Source organism: Aulonocara stuartgranti (genome assembly GCF_965226115.1).
Source record: "Aulonocara stuartgranti genome assembly, chromosome: 13".
NCBI lineage: Eukaryota > Metazoa > Chordata > Actinopteri > Cichliformes > Cichlidae > Aulonocara > Aulonocara stuartgranti.
In genome coordinates, this window is record NC_138949.1 from 617,995 (window position 1) to 633,456 (window position 15,462).

At 45.4% G+C, this 15,462-nt stretch overlaps 1 protein-coding gene across 3 annotated transcripts; it reads left to right on the forward strand.

Annotated features, from left to right (window-relative positions):
- The first annotated feature begins 1,069 nt into the window (after positions 1-1,069).
- On the forward strand, positions 1,070-14,077 carry hells (helicase, lymphoid specific). 3 transcript variants are annotated; one of them, XM_082556847.1, is made up of 23 exons: positions 1,070-1,513; positions 2,423-2,520; positions 2,773-2,876; positions 3,136-3,258; positions 3,348-3,389; positions 3,466-3,499; positions 4,415-4,476; positions 4,554-4,595; positions 4,706-4,933; positions 6,922-7,104; positions 7,231-7,374; positions 7,452-7,648; positions 8,160-8,253; positions 9,173-9,334; positions 10,613-10,755; positions 10,926-11,070; positions 11,182-11,265; positions 12,295-12,414; positions 12,582-12,698; positions 12,784-12,943; positions 13,044-13,140; positions 13,232-13,308; positions 13,538-14,077. In XM_082556847.1, the coding sequence occupies exons 1-23, from the start codon at positions 1,506-1,508 to the stop codon at positions 13,624-13,626; spliced, it is 2,553 nt and encodes an 850-aa protein (XP_082412973.1). In that variant the 5' UTR covers positions 1,070-1,505; the 3' UTR covers positions 13,627-14,077. The 3 variants fall into 3 exon arrangements, with proteins under 3 accessions (XP_082412973.1, XP_082412974.1, XP_082412975.1); XM_082556848.1 differs by having other exon boundaries at positions 4,418-4,476; XM_082556849.1 differs by lacking the exon at positions 1,070-1,513 and adding an exon at positions 1,530-2,219.
- Positions 14,078-15,462: the final 1,385 nt, after the last annotated feature.

The following is a 15,462-nucleotide window of genomic DNA, read 5'->3' on the forward strand; positions in this document are numbered from 1 at the left end:
TTGCTGATCACCTTGTCAGACACACACTGTGGGAGACGTACATATTGTGGTCTTCCTGTCAGGTAATCAACAATCCAGGACACCAGAGAAGCATGCTTCCAGCTCCCGTTTTTGCTCGATGACAACTCGTACCTTTCCACTCCCCTTTTGCTCCCTCCTCGCTCACAGACCCATAACGTGTATGGCAGTCCATTCTCCCTGCAACACGGACTACACTGCCCATGATGCTACATTCTTTAGAGCTATGCTTGTAGCATTCTGCCTGTTAGCTTAGCACAACAACAACAACGAAAAGGCGCTCTCTCACCCAGGAAGCACACAGTCACAGAGAGAGCGTCGCCCTGTAACCATGGCAACCGTAACGCTGCCGCCTGGAACAACAGAACGTAGCTGTCAAACAAACCCAAACAGTCCTGACCCGCGACAATATGAAACAGGAAAGTACCGCAGTGTAATCCATTTATTTCAACAAAGTAACTGTATTCTGAATACCACCTTTTTAAACGGTAACTGTAACGGAATACAGTTACTCATATTTTGTATTTTAAATGCGTAACGGCGGTACATGCATTCCGTTACTCCCCAACACTGTAAATAGTTATTCTGCAGAAAATGTTTCCCAACATTACTGCTGAAGGCTTCTATTTAATCCTGAGTCTGAGGGATTAAAAGTATTAATAAAAAACAGCTGTTGCCAGCAAACAAGCGACCGTTTAGTTCCACGTTTAGTTTTTTTTTTTTGTCATTTGCTCACTGAACTATAATGCCTTACATTCGCGGGAAAAAATCACATCCGTTATAACACATCTTTCCACTCAGAGGGGTCACCATCCTCTTAAAATAGTTTTGTCTATACATACGATATTCTATAATGTATCAAACAGACAACCTGTTAATTATTTATTAATTAATTAATTAATTCTACTTTTTGTTGCTACGTTTCAATTAATTTCAACCCAAATGTTATTGTCTTTTACCCTAAATCACACACCACCCCGTTTCACAAGTGGTTTCCTCCGAAATGGCGCGAAATTGGAAAGCCCCGCCCATTATAAAAATCTTAGCTCCAGGACTGTAGAGACAAATGGCGGAAACTACATGAATTTGCCTTCAAAATAAAATACAATCGTAACCTCAACTTAGCTTTTTCACGGACGCACTTTTTGTTTGAAGGGCTGTTGTCGGAAGCACGTTTCACATTTCTCTCTGCTTAACAACAACGCGTCATTCGGGCTGCAGAGTACTAACGTCAAACTCTTTTCGTTGAATGTTTTTTCACGTTTTAGACAAAGGAACATTTTCGGACATACTACTCCGACATAGCACAGCTATCATAAATACAAGCAGTCTCTTGGGTAGAGTGAGTTGTATGACTGTTTGGATAACTTGCTTGTATAATTGACGAGGCTCCGCTGTTTTGAGCAGAAACGAAACGCTTTGAAAAGCTTCATAGACAGCTGGAACAACCCGCATTAGTTGGACTGTCTGCTTCGCTGCCAACAACAATGAGCTGGTAAGTGTAATGATCGCTTCGCTCACCGCAGCAACCATGTTTCACAGAAACTTGTATTTACGGTGCAGGAAGCCGCTGCAGTATTGCCCTGAACGATATCCGTCGCTAGGTGTCGCCACTCAGCGTTTTTCAGGAGAATACAAGACCGGAAGACAAGACTTTGTCCAGTGTTTTTTTCTCACAAACACTAAAGTTTTCACCTGCGCCAACATGTGCTTCTGTATAAGTGTATGTTTCCGAGCTCCTGTGCTGGAGTATCATTAAAACCGACACGATTGTACACTCGTGACTTAAATCCAGCTGCGGCGCAACGCGCCGGTAACAAAACTGGAGGGGTGCGCGACACGTGTGACGCGTGGAGCACAAGTGCACTGTAATAACTTGGCTCAAACACCTGTACAGGTGAACGCAAAGGCGGCAGGGTAGCCGCTATAATACTGCAGCCCTGAGTCTCCCCATTCCTAACATAATAATTACAATTTCCGATAAGGTATCCTTTTTTCCCTGTAAAGCTTCAATGCCCGTTTACCAAGGTCACCGTGTGCCCAACTCCCACCCAGACAATAAATGCATCCTTTTTCTGTTCCTTTCTTTATCACCATTAATTAACCAGAAGGACTAACAATGATTTGCAGTATTCTGAGTCACAGATGTTCACTGATTATGAAGTTTCAGATTGAAACTGTCTGAAACTGCACCCTGTATGGTAAGTATCTACATTCACTTTTGTGAGCTTAGTATGTTATATGCAGAGTATTGAAATGCTCATGTTGTACTTCATCCCTTCAAATCAAATGTATCATTTCACCTGGGTTACAGGGCCTAGGAAAGGTCTAAATGGCGTTTACTCACCTCTGTAAAGATGGCAGGAAAAGTTTTACTGAGTAGATTTCATTGTTCTGCTGATAGCCTAAAAGAAGAAACTCGAAGTGTCTCCCCTCACTGCCCCAAACCTGACGAGTCTGAGGAGCCGCTGGGCACAGCCATTGAAACTGGTGCTACTGCAGGTGAGGTCCGCTTTTGATGTTGCAAAGGAAGCTGAGATAGACGCTGGTTTAATGAAGGATGTGTTTTACTGTCCTGCTGCTTAAATCTCAGATGACACTGATGAGATGAGGCCAGTTCATTAGGAACAGGGCTCCGTGTCACATGCTCATTAACTAGTAAATGCTAATTACCTTATAGTAACTTGTGTTACTGAAAAGATGCTGTGCGCATAGTCGTGTTCAGGTGGTGTCAATGTTGTGGTTGTTTTTAAGATGAGAGTATGACAGCTGAAGTGGTGATTACTAAGGAAATGGAGGAAGAAGAGAAGAAGCTAATGGAGCAAGGCGAGAGGAAAGAGGAGGAGATGATGAAGAAGGTATGCTGTTTAATTTCTCAAGGTGGGAGTTGTATTTTGACATTAAAAGCTTCTCATTATTAAACTCATCATTAGTTTTAGTTGGTTTTTTGTGTGGCTGGTACAGATTTTAGGGAGTAAAAGGCGTATAGATGTGTGTCTGTAGCTCACCGGTTCATGTGATGATGAGCCACAATTGAAATGTTTCTACATCACTGATGTTCTGGATGCTTTCGAGCCCACTCATGTTAATGTAATTGCTTTCAACTTTTCCCATAAGGCCAGGGAGTCTTGGGAGAGGGACTCGCATGACATGCGGTTCAAGAGGCTCCAGCATTTGCTTCAGAAGAGCAACATCTATTCTAAGTTCCTGCTGACAAAGATGGAGCAACAACAGAATGAGGTATGGTGTCAAATGTGGACGTACAGGCTGTTTGCACCTGTCCACTCAAGGCTAACACGTCACTTCTGCTCTGCTAATGATTATCTCAGGAGAGACTCGGGAAGGAGAAACTTGAGAAGAAGGCCAAGAAGGTGATAGATTTACTGTCATCATTCACAGTTACAGTCATGTTTTCAGCCGTACTCACGGCAGTTTGTTTCCTTCTAGATGCAAAATGCCAGTGGTCCAGAAGCTGTCAAAGGTGGGCCAGTATGCTAATATTTCAACTTGCAGTATGGAGCTCAAATGTCAGTTGTTTAGTAGCATTTACACTCTGTGGACACTTTATTAGGTACACCTTGCTAGTACTGGGACCCGTGTTGCTTTCTGTCATATGAGGCACAGGAAACATACATACTGGCCATCACACAGTTTGCAGCTTTGATGGCTGCGTATCCACGAGGCAGCTCTCTCGGTCCCCCTCAACCCAAAGATTGGTGACGATCTGAGTGCAGTGAACTTCTGTCATGTGGCATCTCAGTTTAATCACACTGTGGGTACACTGTGTACATAAAGGCGTGGATGTGGTCATCCACAATACTCAGGCTGGGCATTTTAAATGAGTGGGGACAAAGGGATGTGTCAAGAAGATGGCCCCGCCTCTGCTACGTCACCACAACCAACCTAAACCGTTAATAGAAGTGAGGATGGGGCCTTCATGTATCTCTATGCCAACCCTGCCATTCAAATGTGGCAGCAGATATTGAGACTTAGCAGACCAAGCAATGCTTTTCCATCTTGTGTTGGTGTTTGGTGAGCCCATGCAAATTGTAGTCTGAGTTTCCTGTTTTTGGTGGGCAAGAAGTGTGTTCTTTGCTGCTGCTTCAAGGTTTGACATGCTGGTCTGGTCTTTAGCTTTAAGGTAGCAGGTGTTTTTTTTCTTACCTGTCTTTTTAACCCTTGAGATGGTTGTGAGGTAAAATCCCAGGAGATCTGCATTATTTAGCCGTTCCACATTCAAAGTCACATACGTCACCACATTGTCTAAGTGCACTGAGGTGCTGCTGTGCGACTGGCAGATGAGATGTGTGGTTTACAAGCAGTTGAACATGTGTACCTAATGAAGTGGTTGGTGAGTATCTACGGTCCTAATGACGTGACTGTATTTCTGTCAAAGCAGAGAAGAAGAAAAGGAGAAGAGATGAAGACTATAAAATAGCAGATGTGATGTCAAAAGAAGTAAGTCTCACTTTAGTTTGTGTGCAGCTTTAACTTTTATCTGTTTATCTTCATCTTCTCTCATGTTTCTCTTTCAGGAAATTATGTCGCAGGCAAAGAAAGCGAAAGTGGAAGAAGTGGTAGGGAGACTGTTTTTCCCCGCCGTGGTTGAAAAGCAAAAGAAGTGTTTGCACATGATGAATCCAGCGTACAACTGTGCCACACACATGCATGTCATATCTGATTCCAGGAAGCGGCACCTGCCCAGAAGAAACTAGAAGCTGAGGATATTGAGAAGATGAGCGATTCCAACCAAGATATAAAGAACCGGCTGTCAGAGACGGTGCGCGACAACGCTAAGCACCTCCTGCATCCTCATAGGAAGGTGAACGGGCAGCCAGTTCCTGTTCAGCAACCACAGCTCTTCACTGGAGGCGTCATGAGGTGGTACCAGATCGAAGGCATCGAGTGGCTGAGGGTAAGAGGAGATGCACCAAATGGCATTGTGCGAGCAGATTGTCTTTTGTATGTGATCCTCGGCACAACAAATGACGCCTAGATCAGCGGTGCCCAACCTTTCTCGCTCCACGGACGGTTGAATGTCACTGACCGGCCTTTAAGGTGTCGCGGATAAAAACAACAAAATAAAACGATACGACCGAGACACAAACTAAACGTGAATTCACTGTGTAACTTTATTAGCAGCGTCCTCCTGAAATGCACCAACATTGAGAGTAACGTCCAGCTCTGGTTGCTATGGTAACGTGTAAACGTGTCTTTCAAAATAAGACGCATAACTACAACACGGGAAAAGACCCAGGGAAACCGAGTAAACGATAAAAACCTTGCAAACCATAAATTTCCAACCTGAGCCTCAACTTTCGCGGCCCCGTACCGAACGACTCACGGACTGGGACCAGTCTGTGGCCCGGGGGTTGGGGACCGCTGCTCTAGACCACAATAACGTAGCAGTTAGGGACTGGAGCTGACAGAGGCAGACACACAGATGCCCCAAAACAGCAGCTGAGGCCCATCAATCAAAGTGTTAACGATTAGAAGTGTGGTACTGACGCGTGACAATGACGACGGTTAGTCGGCTAGATGACGAGTTGCGTGCGTCCGTGCCACCAATATGCCGCAGGACCAGGAAGGATTGTTCTACCCCTCAGTCGTAAAAGGCTGATGGGCGTCATCACCCTGCTGGGCGGGTGGCTGCCAAGCAACGTGGGCCCAAGTTTGTGAATATGAAAACTTCAAAATGAAGCGGCGTTTCGTCACAGACGTATCTACTCAAACATCTCAATGACCTTGACCCCAGTATTTTTAATGGCCACTCCTCTGAGAAAAACAATGATTTACAAAATATCTGTTTTGACAAAAGTAGGGCTGCTACACACGTGTCAGAAGAGAGACACGAGGAACCTTGTGCAGAGTTGACCTGCAGTAACATGCGTCACACGGCATCGGTGTTCGGTTGAAATGAAGCGTCTGAACAGATGGGTCACACAGTTTCCCTAAACCATAAGTTCACCAGTTAGCTGCACAAGTGCATAGACTCCATTAGATGTTGGATGGCTGGAAACTTTCTTCAACTAAATGAGGAGAAGACTGAAGTTCTTGTTTGTGCTCCTAAAACTTTTGTACCTAGTGTTATGGAAAACTTGGGTCCATCTATCAGGAGCCTTGGTGTTAGTATTGACTCAGCTCTGACTTTGGATGCCCATGTAAAATCTTTGGTTCGCTCCTGTTTTTATCATTTGAGAAACATTGCTAAGCTGAGTCCCATTGTATCGCGCTCCGAATTAGAAATTGTCATTCATGCATTTGTTTCATCTCGTCTGGACTACTGTAATTCTTTGTTTACTTGTTTATGTAAAGCCTCTTTGGATCGTCTGCAAGTTGTTCAGAACGCTGCTGCAAAGCTTCTGACCAAGTCCTCCAAGTTTTCCCATGTCACACCCCTGCTGATTCAGCTGCACTGGCTCCCCGTTAAATTCAGGATCCAGTTTAAGGTTTTGACCTTGACTTTCAGGGCCCTGCATGGACAAGCACCAACACATATAAGTGAACTTTTGCATCCATACATTCCCAGCAGGTCCCTGAGGTCATGTGACCAGGGCTTGCTTGCTGTCCAGCACACGAGGCTGAAAACAAAAGGCGACAAAGCTTTTGTAACTGTGGCCCCCAGACTGTGGAACTCTCTCCCTTTGAGCCTGAGATCTGTGGACTCAGTGGTCTCTTTTAAAAAACAGCTAAAAACCCATCTTTTTAAACTTGCTTTTAGTTGATTTTTATTTTTAGGTTTTAGCTTCTGTGAAGCACTTTGTGATTTTTATCTTGAAAGGTGCTATATAAATAAAGTTTTACTTACTTACACTATTCTCATCCAGGCGAGTGCTTTTGAAAACGGACTGAAAATCTCAGTGTTTACGGTCTCATCAGTCTGTGTTGTTCCTCTGCTGTCAGATGTTGTGGGAGAACGGCATCAACGGGATCCTGGCTGATGAGATGGGCCTGGGAAAGACCATCCAGTGCATCGGTCACATTGCCATGATGATAGAGAAGAAAGTGCTAGGCCCCTTCTTGGTGGTGGCTCCTCTCTCCACTCTGCCCAACTGGATCAATGAATTCAAACGCTTCACACCAGAGGTCAGACAGCAAGCTGCTCAGCGTCTGACCCTGAAACACAAAGTCTGACTTACGAATAGAAATGAAAACCTAGAAAGGTGTCAGCGGTGAATGGCACTAGCTGACACTGAGTCTTGTTTGTGCTAGGTGTCTGTGCTGCTTTACCATGGCTCTCAGCCAGAGAGGACCGAGCTGCTGAAACAGATCTGCCGGCCTCAGGGGCCTCTCAGCATGTGCCCTGTAGTCATCACCTCCTTTGAGATCTCCATGATTGACAGGAAGTTGTTACAGGTACGATCCCTGCTGCTTCTTAAATGGCAGAGGGAGTTTTGGATAATAACTTGGCTTGTGTCTGTGTTCTGCAACAGCGCTTCCAGTGGAAGTACCTAATAGTGGACGAAGGCCACAGGATCAAGAACCTTAACTGTCGGCTGGTGCGGGAGCTGAAGATGCTGCCCACTGACAACAAGCTGCTGCTGACAGGCACACCGCTGCAGAACAACTTGGCTGAGCTCTGGTCCCTGCTTAACTTCCTCCTGCCGGAGGTCTTTGATGACCTCAAAAGGTAACCTTTTTTCTGCTTTGTTTTGCTGCTTTCAATGACAGCCAATCATCTACTGTGATGTGCACAGAAATGTGTCTGTGGGGGAGAAGCAGGACTTCACAGGCATAACTGTGTTTAACATCCCAGTTAACAAAAACTGGGCAAGGTTGTGAGCATCATTGTATATATGCCAAGTTTGTTTGGGAATCATCCTGTCAGTGTGAAAGTGTTGTGTCCACTAAAGAAAGCTGAACAGCAGACTGGTAACAAAGTGAAAGTAACGTTTGAAAAGAGTCCGGTGCAGGGACCGGAGTGGAGATGGTTTAAAAAGCACTTGATGCCTAAAGGAAAATTCCACAATATTCCTCAAGACTGCTTATGAAGCAAATTCAAGAAAAGAAGTTCGCGACTTATTGTGTTACCAAAATAGAAGCTGATTTGTTACAGTGTATCTGAACACCAGACACAGCTGATATCTGTGCTCGATGCTTCTGATTGCTCGGCTTTGATCTCTGACATGTTTGCCTCACAGCTTTGAGTCGTGGTTCGACATTAACACCCTCGGTGAGGTCGACAGTATGGTGGTCGCTGAACGTGAGCAGAACATCCTGAGTATGCTGCACCAGGTCAGTCATCATCGCGGCCGTCTGTGACGCTGCTAAACGTCATCTGCAGAGATACTGAGAACATAACCACAGTTAAGAAAGCTTAAACTTGGCTACCAAGAAACATTTGGTTCCTGTGATAAGTTGGAGGTAAATTTGGTGCCTTTAAGTCCAGTGTTAAATGTAAGGTTTTGTCTGCTAACGAGCAGCAGGTTTGCCTGGATGTTTAAGTTTTTAATAAGGAAATGTAGCATGAAGCTGAAGCATATCCAGTTGTTCAAAGGCATAAGCAATAATCTTAATCTTACATCCATCCATTACTTAGCTGGGCCATAGAGTTTGCAATCCCTGAAACAGTTAGCACAGCTCTTCAGTGGGTAGCACTCGAGCTAATTCAGGGTTTTCAACCTGACGTGACTCTTCAGTCCGTCGAGCACGGCCATGATCTGCCTTTTACCAGCAGTACAGCACATCGTCAGTTGTGGACCCCAGGACATTTATCACCATATACCCTCATCCGAGGCCCGCCCACCACCGGCTGGGCCTGTCATGGTTTCATGTGGTCATTGACCCAGTCTGCTTCTGCTTTAGCCACAGCAGAAGGAGATCTTCTCATGACTCAAGTGACTAACCAATAGGTGGGATGCAGTCTGTTGACATCGTATTTGTAGATCACCTCAGGATTTAGCTGTGGACGAGCTGTGACAACATTTCTAAAACAGTTTATTTTGAAAGACCTGTTTTGTTTTTTCTCTTGAATATTTAGTTCTTCCCACCAATACAAATTCTTCTCTTTTTATTTATATAGATCTATAATTGCTGCCCTACATTATATATAGATATTATAAATGATCTTTAAAACATTAGCTATCAGTTGTCTGTGTATAGACACTGCAGGTAAGCAGAAGTAAGTGTTATTGAAGGTTATCTGTTGTTTCAGATTCTGACTCCATTCCTGCTGAGGAGGCTGAAGTCAGATGTGACGCTGGAGGTTCCTCCTAAAAAGGAGATCATTGTGTACGCTCCTCTGACAGCCAAGCAGGAGGCTTTCTACACTGCTGTAGTCAACAAGACCATTGCCAAGATGCTGGGCCAGGAAAAGGTAACAAAGAGCCAGAGCTGGGAGCACATTAGAGCAGGAGTCGGCAACTCTTTGGTCCTTATAGTGCGGCCCTGCGTGGTTTGGGTAAAATAAATGAGAAGTGTTTAGCTGAAGTGTATTTTATTTGTGTTTAGTTCTTTTTTAACTTGTAGTTCTACATTGGAAGATTATTGTGATATTGAAATATAAAAATTTATATTCTATTATTTTTTCATCACTCAAAATAAGCGTCACACTCGTGGAAGCCGGCGTAGCCGCCGAAACGCCGTGCATTTATCGAGACTTTCAGCCCCAGGTAGGCCAGTTATGGATCTTGGGATCCACATTATGTCACCAGCTGTTCTCCACCGTGAACTGTGTTAAAAACAAACACGCTCACGCCTCACAGACGACAGCTTACAGTCCTGTAGAGATAAAGTGACTTCGTACAGCCCCGACCTGCAGACGCTGTGCGCAGAGGTTCAGGAGCAGAAGTCCCGTTGTAAACATATCACGGCAGACCCGACGATGTTTGTATGAACGCGTTTTTCAGCATCTCTTTATCGACCGCTTTTCACACACGACTGCTGTGCACACAGCCGACTGTAGCTTTGCAGCTCACAGCCCGACACAACAGCAGGGAGAGCACAGACTTGTGATTGTGGGTGCCGCTCAGGTGCGTCCGCCCCCCCTGCAGCGGCGCTGCAGACCACGCCCCGCCACACACATTAACCAGGTAAAATACATATTTATGCTATTTTTTTTTAGCAGCATAGAGCTTTTTAAAAGTCAGGTCAAGGCTCCAAAAGCACAAAGGTGATATGAGGGGGCGGCTCACAGTGTTTTTGTTTGCGTGGAAGCCGGGTCCAAGTGGCTCTTTGGGGGTTAAAGGTTGTGACCCCTGTGTTAGAGGTTTAGGCTTGGGGTATGCAGTGATACCCTCGTTATTGGACAGCACACGTCCAGGTCAGCTCGTGGCGTTTCCATATCATTATGCTTGAGTATCTGCTGATTAGTGTCATTTTCTTAAAAAACATTAACAAACCAGGAAATGAGTCACTCGAACATGCCTGCTTGTCAGAATATAGCTAACAGCTGAAACCCTGTGAGAACCGTGACCTTGTGACCCCTGTGTGTCATCATAGACCCCTCCATGTCTAATATAAAACACTGGCCCACTGGCTGTAGCTTTGACCTTCCCAAGAACAAGACTGTGGTGGACTCATCATTTCTGGTTTGAGTGTGATCCTAAGGTGAAAACCGAGTGGTGAAAGTTGTTGGTTCTCCTGGTGTACTTAGACAGAGGCGCCTGTAGCCCTGACATCCAGCGGCAGGCCGAAGCGGCGCAGCCGGAAGGTAGTGGACTACAAGGAAACGGATACAGACGCTCCATATGACCTGGAGAAATATCTGGAGAGGGTTCGCAAGGAGCTGGAGCCGAGGTGAGACCGCCTCCAAGCAGCTACTGTGACAGGAGAGGAAAAACAATGTTACCATGTTCAGCGTTATTTAGTTTCATTTGGAGTCATCTGCCTGTTATCCCCACCACAAGGTAACAAATCCTCCTTTGACAGACGTTTGCTCACATCTTTTGTCCTCCGCTCTGCTTCAGCTCCCATCCAGTGCTGGATGTCCAGAGCCCGCTGGACGCTCAGGTCAGCCTGAAGCTGCAGAACATCCTCATGCTGTTAAAGAGATGCTGTAACCACCCGTACCTGGTGGAGTACCCGCTCGACCCCGCCACAGGGGAGTTCAAGGTAACGCTGCCTGTGCTCATTTAGAAGCACTAACAGTTCAGTTAAATAGAATAAGCTCGATGAAGAAAAGGCTCGTGCTTGGATAACATGTTCACCCCAATCTTCCTGCAGATCGATGAGCAGCTGGTGCAGAGCTCTGGGAAGTTTCTCATACTGGACAGGCTGCTGCCAGCGCTGAAGAGAAGAGGTCATAAGGTGAAACGAACGCAGAGCTGCATGTGATGCAGAGCTGGGACAGAAGTGTGTGAAAGGAAGAAGGTTGTGCTACAAACAGGAAATGTCTGTTAAAAAAGTGCAACATATTCATGAACCTATTAAACGCTAAAGTCAGCAGTTTAGACACAAAGTGACTCTGAGGACACAGGCAGGAATCGGACGTATTTAGTGAAGATTACAGGAGCAGTCCTTTCAAGGCTGCTGGCACGCTCTGGACGAGGACTGGGGCACCAGCTCTGTGTGAAAATAGGGACGCAACAGTTTTGGCTCCAGGAGCACAATTTCTGCCACGGTGACAAAGAGCGACCTGTGGCAGAAGTGGTTCAGTTACAGGATGCCTGAGCTCTGGAACGAGCTGTTGCAGTGAATGTGGGCTGACGGGCGTAGTTAGTTTCCAAAGTTCAGAAAATGCACAAGAACCGTGATCGCTGACGTCTGTGGTAATCTGAACTACTGAACGTACTGAATTACAACCTTTACATGAAAATGTTTTGCATCAAAATCTACATTTAAAAAACGTTCTCAAAACATCACACAAAATGAATTGGACTGCGTAACATTTTCACCTTTACAGTGAAAGGTGAAGCTCATCTGCCACTGTCTCTCCTCTGTCATACCTCAGCATTATCTTCTTCCACCACATCCATGAGCCTCCTCGTCTCCTCCTCTGACATCCTCTCTCTGCACATCTCAGCCTTGCTTCTGTCTCCAAACAGCTCCGCCTCACCCTGTCATCCTGCTCACTCCCAGTGGAAAGCTTAGCATCTTCAACTCTCCAAATAATATATTAGGAGAAGACATTAGAGAAGCGAGTTTTAGATGGTTTGGACATGTGCAGAAAGGAGACATCGGATAATATTAGAAAAAGGATGTGGAGTATGGAGCAGCAGGAACAGAGGAAGTTTATGGAGCTGGTGTGAGATATAGCAGCAAAGTAGTTTGTGACCTTTGTTCAGAGAAACACTTACAGATGTTGTGCTGCTCTCCACACTGGTCCCTTTTCTTTAGGTTCTAATTTTCAGTCAGATGACGTCTATCCTGGATATTCTCATGGATTACTGCTATCTGCGGGGCTTCCACTACAGCCGCCTGGACGGCAGCATGTCATATGCTGAGAGAGACGAAAACGTGAGTTGTAGATTGTGAACATGTTGCAAAGGTAACAACCTCCTGCATAAAAAACATGTTTTTAACTTGATGGTGCAATATTCTCTCAACTCCAGAGATGTTTAGCACCCAAACTGCCTCTCCGAGTAGATTGTTGAGTCATTCTTGTCGTTCTCGGTCTCTGAAAGATGGCCAGGTTTTCCAAAGATCCAGAGGTGTTCATCTTCCTGTTGAGCACCCGAGCAGGAGGACTGGGAATCAATCTGACAGCTGCTGACACCGTCATCATCTTTGACAGCGACTGGGTTGGTGCTGATGACAAATCTACAGCAGCTGTTTCTTGTACATATCTCATTGAGTCCATGTTTGATGCTTCTGTCATCTCTCAAGAACCCACAGGCAGACCTGCAAGCTCAGGACCGCTGTCACCGCATAGGACAGACAAAACCAGTAGTGGTGTACCGCCTGGTCACAGCCAACACCATCGACCAGAAGATCCTGGAGAGGGCGTCTGCCAAGAGGAAGCTGGAGCAGATGGTCATCCACAAGAGTGAGTGTCTTCACTGTGATGGGATTGCAGCTGTTCACACCTTGCACCAAGTTTTCAGTTCATGTTTTGAAATGTGGTTGATGGTGTCTTTCCTCCACAGACAAATTTAAAGGTGGGAAGGCAGAGCTGAAGCCAAATAAAAGCTGCATTGATCTGGATGAGCTGCGGGAGCTGCTCAAAGCTCGAGGCACTGAGAAGTAAGCACTGACCTCCGAATCAAAGCACCGTGAACGAGCCTCGGAACCGTAACTGAAGGCTAATCTTGGCTGTAATGTTTGTCCCACTCAGGGAGGTTAAAGCTTCGAAAGGGAAGGTCATCAGTGACAAGGACCTGGAGATTCTGCTCGATCGCAGCGACTTGCTGGGTGAGGAAACGCATCATTTCATCAGTACCAAAAAACCCGATTCAATCATAGCCTGGTTTTACAACGAGTGCACCGACAATGTCCTTTCAGTAACCACAAAACATGTGAAGTTCACGGGAGTCGGATTTAGTGTTGCTCAAGACACAGAAGCCCTTCTGACTCGACTCTTTTGTTAAAACCACTTTAACTCGTGAGACAAGAAATGTGACAGTTTCTGTGCATTTTTCAGACAAAGAAAAGGACGGCATGAAGAAGGCGAAAGTGGGAGTCTTCAGAGTGATCGACGCCAAAGAGTCATCGGAGATCACGCTGGGCTGAGAACAGCAAAGCTGCAGCCATGTCACTTACAGCCACTGAACACCTGAAACTGCTGTTTGTACAGTTTGTGTTTTGTATGTAAGGTGCTCCCCTGTAGTCTCAGGAGTGAGGGTTTTTTTGCTTTTGTTATGATGGCCCTTCTACGACTGGACTGACTCCAGCGTGTTCAACTTTTAACTTCATCAGGCAAAACCAGATTCTCTCCAGCTGAGCCAACAAAACTGCCACAAGCTAGTTCACACACTTTGGTGTCACTGTGCGGATTTTTACAGAGAAATATTTCACTGAGATACTCTGCTGCTCGTTAACAAAATAGTGCCCAGGGTCGATTTTCTTTAAGGCTCCTTTTAAAAGCCGTTTATCATCATTCCCAGAATTGTACTTAAAACACTTTGATGCAGCTGGAGTTGGATATGTTCTCATGCCTTGAAATAAAGAGACTTAATTACTGTTTTATTTTCATGCAGTTTCTGATTAAAAGTTTTTGTTAATCAAAAAATGCATCGAGTCAGTTAAACCTCTGAGATATTGATCTGTCAGGTAAGTAGCAGACTGAGGTTGGTAAAGTTTCAGCAGCTTTGGTGTTAAATAATTGCTTATTTCAATGTTTTTTCTCTTCAAATGTGGAATTTCAACCAGGCGCCCTGTTTGGGCTAAACAACGCGTTTACAACAATGTGTTTTAACCCTGTCCTATGGAGGTCATGTAAACAAAAGGAGCTGTAAAAAGTAGCAGAAATGAACTGAAAGTAGCTGCATTGTCTCAGCACTGCACACAGCAAGCAGTGTTTATCAGTAACGTCATCAGTATTACTGATGGTACAGAGGCTTCCTAAGCAAAGTGGACTAAACGCACCCCTAATCCCTGATATGGACCGTATTAATAACTATGGGCAGAGACTACAAGCCCATTATCATCAATGGAGCTCCAGTGGAGAGGGTGCAGTCCTTCAAGTATCTTGGTGTCCACATCTCCTCAGACCTGACATGGGCTGCCCACATTCAGGTCCAGACCAAAAAGGCTAGGCAGCGCCTGTATCACCTACGACAACTGAGGAAGTTCAGGGTCTCTCCAAAGATCCTCAGGATTTTCTATACAGGCGCTGTGGAGAGCATCCTCACACAGAACATGACATCGTGGTTTGGGAACAGCTGTGTGAAGGACCAAAAAGCTCTCCAGAGAGTGATCCGTACAGCAAAACGCTGCTGCAGGATTGCTCTCCCCCCGCTTCAGGACACCTACACCAGGAGATGCCGGACTAGAGCAGATACTGAAGGACCCGTCCCATCCTGGCAACAAACTGTTCCAACTTCTGCAATCTGGTAGAAGGTTCCGCATCTTCCAGGCAAGGACAGAGAGACTCAAGAGGAGCTTCTATCCCCAAGCCATCCGTGCCCTAAACACACACACCCGCCCTCTCACATCATCTATAATTGACTGAGACAGGACTCTTCCAGACACTCTAAACCAAGGCACAATGTACATTTCAATTCCTTTAATTTTAAATATGTTTATATTGTCTATCCTGTAAAATAGTCAGATGTCTATTCATATTAATGTACAGAATTCACCTGCTTGCTGCTACTACTGCACATTCACCCAGTGTATATACTATATATATATATATACATATATATAGTTCCCTGTATATATACAGGGACGAAAACAGGGCGTTGTTGGAATGCTACTACGCAAGTAACCCCGGCGGAAGGGGCTACATGAATAGGATGAGGGACCTATGGATTCTTCGATACCCAACATCCACAATGACGGCGAAACAACTAGTAGCTCAGTGTTCCAACATTCGAAAGAAGGGACTGCTCTCACAGCTAGAGA